The following is a 13,525-nucleotide window of genomic DNA, read 5'->3' as shown; positions in this document are numbered from 1 at the left end:
CTTTTGGTTCGTTCTGTCTTAACACAGTCCCAGGAACTCACGCAGCTAGAGTACAGATGCAGAATATAAAGAGACAGAGAGAGAGAGATAATTTCAGCAGCAGTTGTAGAAACAACTGGAATCGCAAGCACCTTCTCCACTAGCCCTGAAGGACACACTCATTGTCTTTTATTCGTACAGTGTCCGCTATCTTCGTTCCTTTCTCGTGCTGCTGCTCCAACAGTACGGCATTATCAATAGCCCCCCCAACGCCTCCTTCCCCTTGCCCTCCCCTTACCAATAAAGAGTACGCTGCGTGTTAGCGGCATAAACCAACGAATCAGCCACCTAGCCGGCCTGCCTCGGGGAGCCTGGACAGCGTTGCACTCTATATACTATATCAGGAAGATGGAGTCAGAGTAGGCAGACCCATTCAGGATGAGGAAGTGAGAAGACTGTTTTGGTCTCCAATTGTCGACGCGATTAGAAAACCACAAGCAAAATTGATGTAACAGTAGCTAAACAATGAATGAACACATCAGTTGAGAAAGTCCCAAGGCAGGAGGAATTGAGGTTTGTGATAGGATGATGCACCACACTTGCTGACACTCGATTCAAGTTCTCGATATGTCGCTAAAGCAGAGAAGAGAATTAAATAAGCAGACGGAGAAAAAACGAAAGGAGATGGACAGATACCGAGCATACGAGCGAGTGCAAAGGATCAAAGTACGCCAGTGGATCAGTTGCCTCTGCTGCGGCTGCTGCCGCCACCGTTACGACTGCTGTCAAATGTCCTGCTAGGGATAATAAATGGTGCTACTGTAAGATGTCCGTCTTGTAGGGGGATCCGAAGTTGACTTGGATTGAGGCACACAAACGTAGCTGACCGATAATAGTAATTGTAGGAGTAGACGTGCAATTAGTGCCCAAAAAAATGAAAATGCTGCTCTCCTATTATTTCTTGTTTTTTATGTTTGTTTGTTTCTGAATGCGTACCAAGGTTAAAATCATTCGTGTATCTGATGGCGTCGTTGTCTGTGACTTACAAGAAGCTATCGTCTTGAAAATAAGGCGATAGTTTCTTGTAATCGAATCCTGGCGGCAAGTCTACACAGCTTATTGTCCTGGAAAAGTACAAGAAGAACACCGAATTTTCAGTCAGATTCAACGACTTTTCGCAAATTGATCCGTCTAATAACGGAATTTAAAATACGGATGTTTACAAAAACAGTTGAGGACTCAATTATTATCTTTTACATGTACGTAAGTAATATTAATTTTTACGGAAACGTTTCGTATTATTTTCTTCACGACCTCCACAGCCCTGACCAGTGTAACTTTTAGCCAAATTTTCATTAGCTTATGTTACAGCTAATGGAAATACGCGCCATAGTGATTCATCATGTAATACCGTCATGAGATTTTCACAGCAGAAGTACCAGCATTTGCATTAGCTCAAGCCGCACAGGCCAATGGCTGCTTCTATAATGTTGAGTTGAAGGGGTTGACACGTGGACTTCGCCGCTCTTCGCAACAGTTGGACTACTATACATGACCAATCGGCCAACGCCGACGAACCGGTCAATCAAAATTTAAAGAGGCAAACATTTTCTTAACAGCCGCACCGGGACCACGTTTCACATCCTATTGAGTACTTACAACGATCCGTCCCGGTGTTCGCTATACAAACCGACGTAGCAAAGTTGGATCAAAACCGCTTCGTTTGTATGAGTTACGTGTTGACACTATCACTACGGAGAGGCCTTGTCTGCAGCGGCAGTTTCTGGAATCGTCGAACTCCAGCTGCCATCGCTCCATACGATTCGAACGCTATTCGTACTCGCAGTTATTGACACGGAGCAGATGAGGGGTTTGCTTGATCGCTGCTGTGAGTGCTCGATAATACCGTATCCGGTAGGGTCTTTTTAGCGAAAACAACTCACGGACCCAGACACGTTACTGTTTTTGATTTTAGCGCTATCCTGCACATAGTTGCTGTTCAAGGAGAAGCCCATGTGAGAAAGGTACAGTTACCACTGCACCGATTCGATCAGTCAACGGGACGGAGGTACTGCAGATGTTGAGAGTATGGTCGGCACAGGGAAGGAGCAGGCGGTCAAGATGACAATGCAGACATTCACGTGCTTCCTCGTCTAATTTAACTATGAAATCGCCTTTTGAGGAGGGTTTTAGGTAAAGAGGCAAACACCGCGGCCACTGACGAAGCCTGTGATGTAGGTAGTTGCTGTGAAGAATAGTGGCTCTGAGTGTATATAGGAATTTCACTACGTAGAAACGCGTCGCCCCATTTGCCGAACTTCTTCATTGTACAATGCACAGGTGCTAGGTACGAGTTTCCTTTATATATCAAGGGTCGTCATTGTACAATGCACAGGTGCTAGGTACGAGTTTCCTTTATATATCAAGGGTCGGTATCGTATTTTGACCTAAACCATCTTTCGAGCAAGCCATATATTGAGATGCGTGATGCAAAACTGCAGTGAAGTTAAGTAGGATAAGAGACAGGGACGGGTTGAGGTGATGAGGAAGTGGTAAGATAAAACTAGCATCGTATTACCAACATGGTCTTGCATTATCTTGTGGAGCTATCGAAAATGTTTAATACATCTACATAGGTAGCAATTGCTCTCTGATAATGAAACGCTGTTGGTATAGTCATTAACGCCAGCATCAGAGATGTATCATAAATTGTAACTACTTAGTGTGCCAATAGTTCTCACTGCTTTACCCTCCCAGTCATATAAGTGGAATGGGTCCCCGAGTCACCGCAGAAATCACCCGAAGTCGTACTGGGGTCTCGCGACATATATTCCACGATCAATACTTTGCTACAAACGGCTACAATAGTAACCTAACGAGCGGAGCTTGTTAATATGACCGAGCTCACTCGTCAGATCAACTATTTAGCAGATGCTCATTCATAGACGATACCTTTATGGTATACGGCAGTTATAAGCAATGCTAGTATAGGGCACCTGCGGAAAAAATTGTACTGCGGTTGTATTTGATGTGCGAACCCGCGCTTATATTTTGCTTGGAGGTTTAAGTGCGTATATTTTTCTCGGTATATTGGACATGTCATATTCGTAGTAAATACGAGCACTTAAGCTTGACTAACAAAATCTTTCAAGGTCCTAACTGTGTCCTCGCACATCAGGACGAGACCTATACAATGAAACAGTACAATAGTGATTCCTTTAATAGTCAATTTGTGAAAAATAGTTTTCATTTCGAGATATACATTTCGTTTCAATATTTCCTACAATACAAATGAGTGTCACAAACTTAACTTTAAGGCAAAAATTATCTAACTAAGTTAATCTTTTCGGTAGGATATGTCAAAAGTCAATTCATCAGAACACGATTGCTTACGTACCTACTAAGGCTAACAATAGGGCTGATAATAGCTCCTAGGGGAGGAGAATTCTAAAAAGTGGGGCTTTTGAACTAGTTGTGGCAGACTCATAGCGGGACTTTTTAATTAGGTGTATCTTATGTCCAATGGCTTTGACATTACGTCCATTTGTGTACTGTATGTGCTCATCTGAATCCACCATCAGCGTCACTCAGTTAAAATCATAAACCGTATTTGATGGCAGGTAGGACACTCTCCTTACTGTTATTGCTGCGAGTACTTACATCTTCTCGGTAAACGGTCTTTACCTGATGTTAGAGACGTCGATGTGGTTACTAGAAGCTTTAGATCTACATTTGCTTATCTTGAAAAGCAACCCATGAATCGCCAAGTAGTGCGAAATACCTTTTGATTTCCGCTCGAAAATTAATGGTCCTTAATAATTGCATATAATAAATAAGATTTTACCACGCTGCTCCATTACGGTTTCTTAAGGCGTCACCACCCTGTGAAGCGCCTAATGATGGCCGCATTTCCCTCCCGGTGCAATTACGGGTGCAGAATTGTTATAATTCTGAGATGTCTCTCCCTAGTCAACTTTAAGACAAACTGCCCAATGCCCCTGTTGTAGTACTTTAGCGGTTACCGTAGAAAGTAGTTGTTGTAGACGAGGTTTCGGGAATCTTCCGCTCAGCTGACTTGCGTTGAACTCCAGAGATCATAAGACACGAAAGTGCCTCCTGGTATAAAATCGGATATGCACACATTCAAACCGTTTATAACGTAATAAACATATAAAATAGCTGATAGTTTGCTTAATATAGAGATGTGCTGTTTTAATTCTTGGAGGAGTAAACTTTGGTTATTTATCAGCGGTTAAACGTATATACTCGAGATGCGCGGAAATGGGGCCTTACAGACAACTTCGGAGCCTGGATCACAACAACCTTTTTATTAGAACGACTGCTAGCTTGAAATTATTGCGTGGCAATACAAACATAATCTTAGGGGAGAAAAACGCTGAAAGCTGTGATCATATTAATGATATAATCAATAATAGAGTATAATCAACATATTCATTTGTGCGATACTAAGATAATAATTGCAATGAAAATGAGAATGGTGGTGTAAAATAAATATTTAATTCTAATAATAATTCCACAACTTCCACAAGTTCTACGACCAGTGCTGCCATTGTTTCAAAAGGCTGGCTTCTTGCAACAGAGACAAGTGTACCACGCCCGATTTGGAAGTTTAGCCCCCACATCATTAGGTCAGAAAGTACATCATGAAAGTACATCCGCTTTTTCCTCACCGAGTTGATTCTGGGTTGTTTTTCGAGAATCGTCGCAATTGTCATAGCAAAAAACGAATAAAAAATATAGGTTGAAATTTCGCCGTCAAAGATGGTGCCTTTTCTCCTACAGGTGGTTATCTAAAGGATCTGCAGAGGTTTCACAAAGTCGACTTGCTATCTGCGCTCTTACGAGTGATCTATCGACCGTGCCATCCTAATAGGCAGTGTGGTGCCCATGTTGATTCCATCCATATATAACAATGACATTATCGTTGCCCATGCCCTTCTCCTTGGAGCCGTTTTATGCGAGGTGCACAGCAAAGAGGCTCACCCTTCCTCTGTATGCAATGTGCGTTAGCCATCGGTTAGTTGCGAAGATTATGAAATAGGTCAAAATTGGTGTTTTATTTATTGATAATAAGGTATAATTATAACAATAACATTGCTATTGTTACTAGATTACTGTTAGCATCAGAATTCTGCAAACGAACCCAAAAATCTATTGTTCTGTGCTTTACGTTCCGTACTTTAACTGGTTAACCAGCGCTTCCGACAGTTAGATATGCTACCCGTCTTCTGTCTACGTTTCTACGTTCTGTTCTCATTTCTGCCAGGAGACAATCGCGCTGCGATTTGTCTCAAGAATTGTTTACTTGTTGTGCTTCAGTAGCTTGTTATTCGGATCAACATTTTCCCCTGTTGATTATTCGTTATAATAATAGTACGGATAATGGCGGTTAACAAAACGTCTTGCAGAAACAAATTTGCTACTTCAAGTCTTTTCTGTTAAGCATAAATCTACACAATTTGGATGTATAAAGCAAGCCGATTTTTGAGTGTTGAAAATACCATTTCAAGCAAGATGAAGATCTTGCTTGAAATGGTGTTTTAGCCATGCATGTATCACCTAAATCACGATTCGATTCAATTTCATCTGCTTTTACAGGACGACAGTCCGCCCGCCCGGGTTGGCGGAAGCGCCGCCGAGGGCGGAGGCATGGGCGGCCCCAGTGCTAGCAACGAATGTTGTGGTACCACATTGGAAAAGCAGCTGGGCATCGAAATGAAGGTGAAAGAGGGAGCAGAAAATATGATTCGAATGTACTCGGCCATCAAGGACAAGAAGATGCTAGGCGAGGCCGAACAATTGTTACAGGTCCGTACAAACATTATTATCAGTCTCATTCAGAACAAAAAATGCGCACGAAAGGAGTCGACACGCGGGGGGCAAAATGAATTCTAGGGTGAACAGAAGCCTGAAAATTTTGAAGCCTTAAAAAAGAGAAACTTGAAAAACTAGCGTCAGATTGAGGCCGATTTGAACAGTGAGGAATGTGGGAGAGCGCATGTTTAAAAAAAAAGTTTCTCCTGCTTCGTAAATTTACAGTTCTGCTTGATTATGGTACTGAGTTCATCTGTGGCAATTAGTTGGTTAAAGACATAGTAAAACACGTATGTATACCTATCAAGCTGATCTAATTACATTATCGCCGTGTGTTCTGCTACGAATATTAACCCAGATGGAGATCGCAACGTAACCGACAGTTGGCAATGAGCGAGTACCATTGGTAGCGAGAACTCTTGAGTGCAGCTGAGAGAGCTTTCACCATAGTTCCCTTCGACTTTTCAAATACTCATTTTCCTATAATAATAAAAAACAGGTATCTAGACACCGCAATGTAGAGTGCTAGTCGCGTTACCTGTTGCGTTCGTTAAAGGCATAGGATTAGGAGCTAGTATTTGGCCTGTCAAGTAAGGTGCATCCAAGTTACAAGTTACGTGGGCTAGCTAACATATATTAAAAGGTTTTTTCAAAGCGGATTAGAAGCCATATCCTCCGTATGCTTCAGGCCTTTTTACCGTATGTGTGTTTGATGTACATGCCTGTACATTAAGCTCCCTAAATAGTGATTGAACACTATACACACTAATACAAATTGCAGCTTGGTCGATATGATGACGTAGCACCTAAGCGCCAACCAAACTGTAAGAAAAATTTAAAATAGGATACTTCTAATATCTGATACAGAGGCATCAAAGAAACGTATGTAGAGACGGCTAAGAGCAGCACAGTAAGGCGTCCTAATCAACTCCAGTGCCTCGTTCTGCATTTGATTTGTATTAGACCCAGACACGCGCGCAGAATAACTCGGTTCCTGGTGTCCAACGGGTTTTTGTAAAGGTTTACCTTTCTAGGACGAAGTTCATCGACAACAAGTAGTTCACCTGGGGTGTGACAATGACAAACATTGATCGCTCCTTGGGTCTTTTTAGTTTTAGACCGATATGTGTGAGATAATTTCGGAAGAAAACGCAATTTTACCCTTAAATTGTTTTTGCATTTGTCATAAAAAGTTACCATCGAAATCGGCCTGTCGTACGATTAGACCTTAAGTATGATGACACAACTGAGATTGAATAATAACAATTGGCATATCGTATGGAATGTGACAAAGTACGGGTCGGAGGCTAAAAACATCAACGCCGATTGATACTCGATCACGTTTTATTCCAGTAGGTACGTCCGAAGAGCCAGTTACAAGAAGATCATGTAGCAAACAGGGATGATCAAATTGAAGGAACGAGCCAGTATCTCCATGAAATATTTGTCTTCAAAAAAAAAAAACATAAGGCCTGCATTTATATATACGTTCATAAATTGAGTTCCTGATAACAACAGGTTAACATTGTGCAAATGCTTTATACTATTGGATCACTATTTACGGCAACAACAACAATAACGACAAAATCAATATAGTAGTAATTAAACATCACTAAGTAACCTTCAAAAATAACATGAGGAATTAGTTGCGCAACAAGTTACTGTTGTAGGCGTTAAGGTAATAGCGCCATGATCTGGGTCAACATGTCATGCAGGCACCCAGTCAATCAGTGCTATCTGAGCCAAAAAAAAAATGCTACCAAAAAGTCTTACCCACCTAAGTACGCTATTTAATGTTATTTGCTTCGCACGTGCCGTATCATACCCATTGCGTGGGGCAACTCTAAAGGGCTTTCTGCTCTATGCCTAGCGGTGGTTGTGTTTTGTACGACAGAGCGCCGCTCGTTATCGTAGCTGGTAGCCAATAACAAGGTTATTGTAGCCTTCGTGAAGACTGTAAAATCGACAACAGAAACGAGAAAATTGACTATTTTCAAATGGGAGGCTTGAAGCGCATGCGGCATGAAGCCAGCCCCTCCGGACATTCGGATTTAATTGTTTCTACGATTGCGTGCCACGTTGAGTCTGTCTCGGTTGTCATATCGGGACAAACGAGTCATCGTAAGGTACTCTCAGTTTTTAGATCGCTGCTATATTAATCCTCAACGGGCGATCCAGTGGCTTTGTGACGAGATAGACATCGCTTTGACATAGTATGGTGACACAAATACATCTATGAGACTACATTAATATGCGATGCGTACTTACAGTTAATTTACACGCCGCGTAACAAAGAGCGATAAAGCGTCGTAGCTTGAGTATTGCACTACAAAAATACCTTTTTGTATTTTCTATAATATGGGGCGATTTTACCTCTGCGTAGATCTACTTAACCAAAAATGCTGCGGGAGCTAAGTTAAATAAAAAACCAACGGGTGTTGTCCTCTCATAGTGTATATTTTGTACCGATTAATTTTTCCTTTCATTGCCCCTGATACTCGGAAGGCTAAGGGACTGCCGGGTGATGCAGTTTTAGACGAAACGTTGGCTAGCACGCATTGTTGTAGGTGCGTTAAATTGTGATCATCAAGTACAGGTGACACGTTACGGAGCACTGGATGAGAAAGATGGTTCTTTTCCCAACCCAAAGTTCGCTAGTCGATAGCGAATGCGTTATAGGGTACCAAAATTCAATTACAATCCGTCGTTACAAGGCTTTGATGGTCGACCAAATGTCACACGAAGAGGTAATACGTGACGATGTAACCCATGTTCATGTTTTTGTATTTTAACAAACGAAAACGAATACCTTCCAGCTGTTATTATCTCTGCTGCTCTGGCGTCCAAATCAATAAACCGCGACAGTATCGTTCGTACAACTCAAATTTTAATCTGAGGACAACAGCTTCACGGAATCAATCTTGATGTCCTGATCCGATTCCGTAATGACGCTATTCAACGGATCTCTCTTTGTAAATTTTGCTTCGTGAAATACACATGTAGGATCGTCCCGAGCTCCGTCGTGTAGGAACTTTATTGCGTATCAAAAAACGAACAGTATAATAATATAAACCTCGAAAAAGCTAGTGAAATTTTGATCACTGAGTAATGAATATAATTCAAATTGATTACACACAAAGTAAATATTGTTTTTTACTCATTGTCCTCATTATTATTAGAATTTTCGACGAAAGTTCTGCTATTTGAGCAGCTGAGACAGTAGTAAGCCGAATGCTTTTCTTACAAAAACAGAAAATTAAAAAAAGCAACCAAATTTCGATATGGATGATTCCAGTTTATAATTAAACGCCTTCCCTGTTTCTACATGTCGCTCACCCGGTCGTCGTTTACTTGTCAGAGAATTTATTATGAAAGCGCTAATCTGTGAGCAATTATCAGTAGTTATACAAAGCCTATTCGACACGCGTTAGCTTTGGAGTAGATTAAATTGTCCTGTATATCCTGAACCCGTGTCGTTGCAGGTCGCAAAGCTGGCAAAATGCATATGAGGCCAATAAATCCTCCAACCAGCGGAATTCAAAACTTCATTCATTCGCCTGTGATCCTGTGTGAATTATATTATTGCTTGTGACGGGAAAGTATCCGATGATGACTAATTACTACTGATGATGATCATCATCATCATCCGATGATCTTCCTAGATGAATAAAGCTTTTCATTTTTAATTACGCGTTCCATTCGGTTTTTGTGACGGTGAAGCTGCCGTGAAAATCAAGCAGGTCGTTCACAGTAATGGCTGATTTTATCGAAGCGTCTAGATTGTATCTCTATTTTGGATGAGTTCAGCTCGCACACCTTAACGCAAACGAGCTCAAGGCCCGGCCATTATTATTATGATTTTCATTGTTTATGTGTAAATTTACGCGAACATCGCACTCTAGAATTGGGATTACAATAGGATAACTCTGAAAAAGTTAGTTAGATACGTGAATCGCAGTTGAGGATGAAAATAGACGATTCTTATTGACCAGTTCGCCAATTGTAGAATTTGAGTCTAACGTTGTTTTTCGTTAGCGTTATCTGCTGTTCTACTGCTGGTTGTATCCATTGAAGATGTACTTCCTTAATATAATCCCAGATTTTCCCAGAATTTGAGATCGAAGTGGCAAAATTTTCGTTTGGATTTGATGGATTTGACACTAGCCACCTTTACCTGATGCTGATGCATATGCATTACATGTTCCCAATCGGAACAAGAAAAAAACCCCATGATGTCTTCAAATGTACAGACACTTGACTGACGAGTATAGGCGTAACTCAGTTAGATAAGGGTGAGCATAAAAAATTATCATGGCCTTTAAAAACAGTATTGTATTACCTCTCCGTATTTTGCAAGTGCTCCTATTTGCATTATAATTCTGGGTGGGGAATGCAGGAAGGAGTGAAAAATATCGGGGAGGAAAGGGCAGAATTCTACTGATGTTTAACGGTTGTCCTCGCTGTATATAATGCAGTATTTTGCATTTATTATAATTGTTATTATTAATTGCTGCACTATTAGCGTTTAGTGGAGTTGTTTGTACTTTGAGCAAAGACAAACACACACATACGCATACACACATATACACGTTCCATGCCCATGTGCCTTGGGAGTCTCCGACCATACCATTCAACAGAAAAACAGTCGTTGTTATTACTATAATTTTGTAAATTCATTTAAATCATGCGTCGTTGACCAGATTTGGAGACCCTTGGTCTATTTCAACCAGGCAACTTAGCCTTATGTGTCACATGAAAAATAATTGGTCCTTTCAGTGAAGAAGCTAGTTACTTTTTGCAAGAATTTGCTTTATTAGAGCGTTCACTTATTGGCAAGTTTATTAGCGAGGGTTACTTTAGTATGTCTACATTTGTGCGAAACGATAGGTTGTTCTGCCCTAACCGAGCACGAGGTAGTTTTATGTATTGTATGCATTATTGTTTGGCAGGCCCTTGTTAGTCCCTTGCTTGAAGTGTTGATTCTGTCCGTCGGCCTATTTGACAAGGTGTCCTCTGGTGGGAGGTCGACGGTAGCCATGGTTGTATACTGAGTATTGTGCTTATAAACATCTAATGTGCTTATGAGCACAATGTTGAAATTATTATTTTATTTCTGACCTACTAGAGTGCCTCATAATGCACGAGCTCTATTCCTTTCTGTTCTATTATTTGGTTGCAGGATTCAAAAGCAAAAATCGATTACATCAAAATGATGATTGCGAAGCTAGTTCAAACGGGTCAGCGGAGCGAAACTACGTCTCAGGCCGAGCTCCGTTACCATGAACTCCGACATCGCTACAAGGTGGAACGCGCCGTCATGGAGGGGGCCAAAAATGTCATTCGATCCTGTCTTGATAAGAAGGTAATATCAATTATTAAAGGACACTGCTTTTATGCAGTCTTGACATAAAGAATCAGTACGCGAAGCTATCCTTTATCTTTAGAAATAGTTTACCTATAGACCAAATGTATTTTAATATGGAATTGACTGTGTAGATGTTTTAGCTTATATTGTAACTATATAAACTTTAATAGGAGAATACCAACAGAGTATATGACGAAAGAATGGCATGAACTGGATCATCCGGCAAATAGACAATTTGGTGGAGGCAGTCGAAGAAAAATCGTTGGTTTAACTTTCACTATGTGATGTGTGCCGCGCACGATGTGTGAACGGGAAGCAAACGTATATTCACAAGTATGAGCTCGAACGAAACGAAATGGGGAAATAATTAAAAAAAAACCGCCAGTATAAGAGGAGGACGCAGTTAAAAAACTATAATGGGTAAAGATGTAGATAAGGAAATACAAAATATATACATCGTTTTATAAAATTGTACCAAACTTTTTCATATATATATATATATATATATATATATGAAAAAGTAAAGCTTTAAAATAAATGTCAATTTATTTTAAGGCTTAGTGCCTCGTTAATCTGAAAATCTTGTTAGTTTACTGGATGACATAAACTTGTATTATTGTCATGATCATTCGCGTCATCAGGGGGTTAGCTGACTCTGAGCCCGCGTTTCATTATTTGATCAGGGATTATTTTAATCCTTGTCGGTTTAAGTTTTCAGCCGTAGTTCGAAATCTGTGTTACGCTGTTCCTTTCTCCGTTCGCAGGCGAAAGTAATCCGAGTTCTGAGATCATTGATTCTTCTCTATATGAATTGTGAATGGAGGGGCTCTCGTCATAAGCGATTTATGCTTAGACACTTGCCTTCACTCGAATCCGTTCGAAGGACATACCGTAATTTAGAGTTTACTTCTAGAAATCCTGTGTCTTTGGTGTGCAGTCCCTTTAGGAAATTTTATCAGGATGAGGTATAGATGTTTCATGGGTTTTCCTCCTAATATCTGCCTGCGGAACGAGGAATTTTGTTGCTGTGTATAGCTTCACGAAGAACGCTGAAACTCTATGCTAATCCCTGAAGAGCTAACCTTTGCTAAGCCAAAGGATCTGCTCCCTGGGTTCCGTAAATCTCAAATAATAATAATAATGCATGAAATAGTCCGTCGCACGGCTTGAACTCTTCACCACCTCACATACCGCTCTTAGGTGCGAAACGATCTCATGTGACTCTATGTTGAATCCCCCTAGTCGGTTGTGTAAACTTTATATAATTGTTTACAGGTTTCATAAAAGTAAGGTGTATTGTGATATACTGCAAGGATCTGCGCAGAACCTAGGTCAACCCTTGGCTAAAGTGTTACTGGCAATGGTATATCGCCGATCCAGAGGGAAAGGGATAGACTTCGTCAGATTCGGTTTCAAACGGATCTTAAAGCCATGAATGCCATGTAAAGAACAAAACTTTCTTCTTGACACGTAGAGATCATATTTGTGTGCATTTAGCTCTTCGGTTAGTTCCTGTAGGTCACTGTTATTTTATATCTAACCCTTGTGACCGTAAAGTTCCATCCGCAGAAATGCTTTATTTACGGACGGTTCCGGCGCATCGGCACCAAGCTTTGGTCTAGAAACCAATCAACTTAAGGAATCTACAGGTTGGAGCCACCACAGAAATGGAGTAACGGCAGCTGCTTCATTATCATACAAGGCGTCCCAAGCTACACGCGTAGTAAAGATCAGATGAATAACAGAGTCTGATTATCTAGATAGTGTATAAATAAAGTAGTGAAATTATAAGAATTTTCAAATTTTTCGGCAAAATGTTCTCAATACTGCGTTCCAGGTTATGAATGAGGCCCAGGCTAGTCTGGTCGAATCGAGTCAGAAGATTGACTTAATCCGTGCGGCTCTCGATCGCCTTGAAGCTACCGCTGAAAGAGCGTCGCTAGCCAGTACCGCACCAAACACAGGCAGCGGCGGTATAGAGGGTAGCAGTGAACCCCAATCGCCGACCTCAGCGGCTTCAGTAGCATCTGGCAGCTCTTTTTCGCTTGCGGGAAGTGCCGGACTAGCACTACCTAAGGCAGCCGCTGTGACGGGTCAGCTACAAGTGCGACTAATGGGCTGCCAAAATCTTCTCGTTGATGTTCCTGGTAAGAACAACGACCCGCTGTACCATCTGCTTATCATTTACTTATACATAAGTGCACTTATACTTGCAAAAAGTGGCCGGTACGACATGATTGAAAGGGAGAGATTGTTTAAGTGCAAGTTAAAAGGGGGAAAGAAATTCTCAGTGACGAACAGTGAGACTATCATAACCTGTTAAAGGATAAATATCTCCACGTCGAT

General features: G+C 41.0%; 1 protein-coding gene across 8 annotated transcripts in view; it reads left to right on the top strand.

Moving 5' to 3' along the window:
• Pkn (serine/threonine-protein kinase N) overlaps positions 1-13,525 on the top strand; it is a 72,679-nt gene that overhangs the window by 45,833 nt on the left and 13,321 nt on the right. For all 8 annotated transcript variants that reach the window (XM_086977084.1, XM_022805321.2, XM_086977087.1 and 5 more), the window contains 3 exons: positions 5,599-5,808; positions 10,994-11,176; positions 13,017-13,326. In XM_086977084.1, the coding sequence (XP_086833210.1) occupies positions 5,599-5,808; positions 10,994-11,176; positions 13,017-13,326 (703 nt within the window). The remainder of the gene's footprint in view (positions 1-5,598; positions 5,809-10,993; positions 11,177-13,016; positions 13,327-13,525) is intronic.

This window comes from Varroa destructor, unplaced genomic scaffold (genome assembly GCF_002443255.2).
Source record: "Varroa destructor unplaced genomic scaffold, Vdes_3.0 BEIS01000001.1, whole genome shotgun sequence".
In the NCBI taxonomy this organism is placed as follows: domain Eukaryota; kingdom Metazoa; phylum Arthropoda; class Arachnida; order Mesostigmata; family Varroidae; genus Varroa; species Varroa destructor.
The sequence above is the reverse complement of the archived record's forward strand: the minus strand, read 5'-3'. Positions and strand labels throughout refer to the sequence as shown.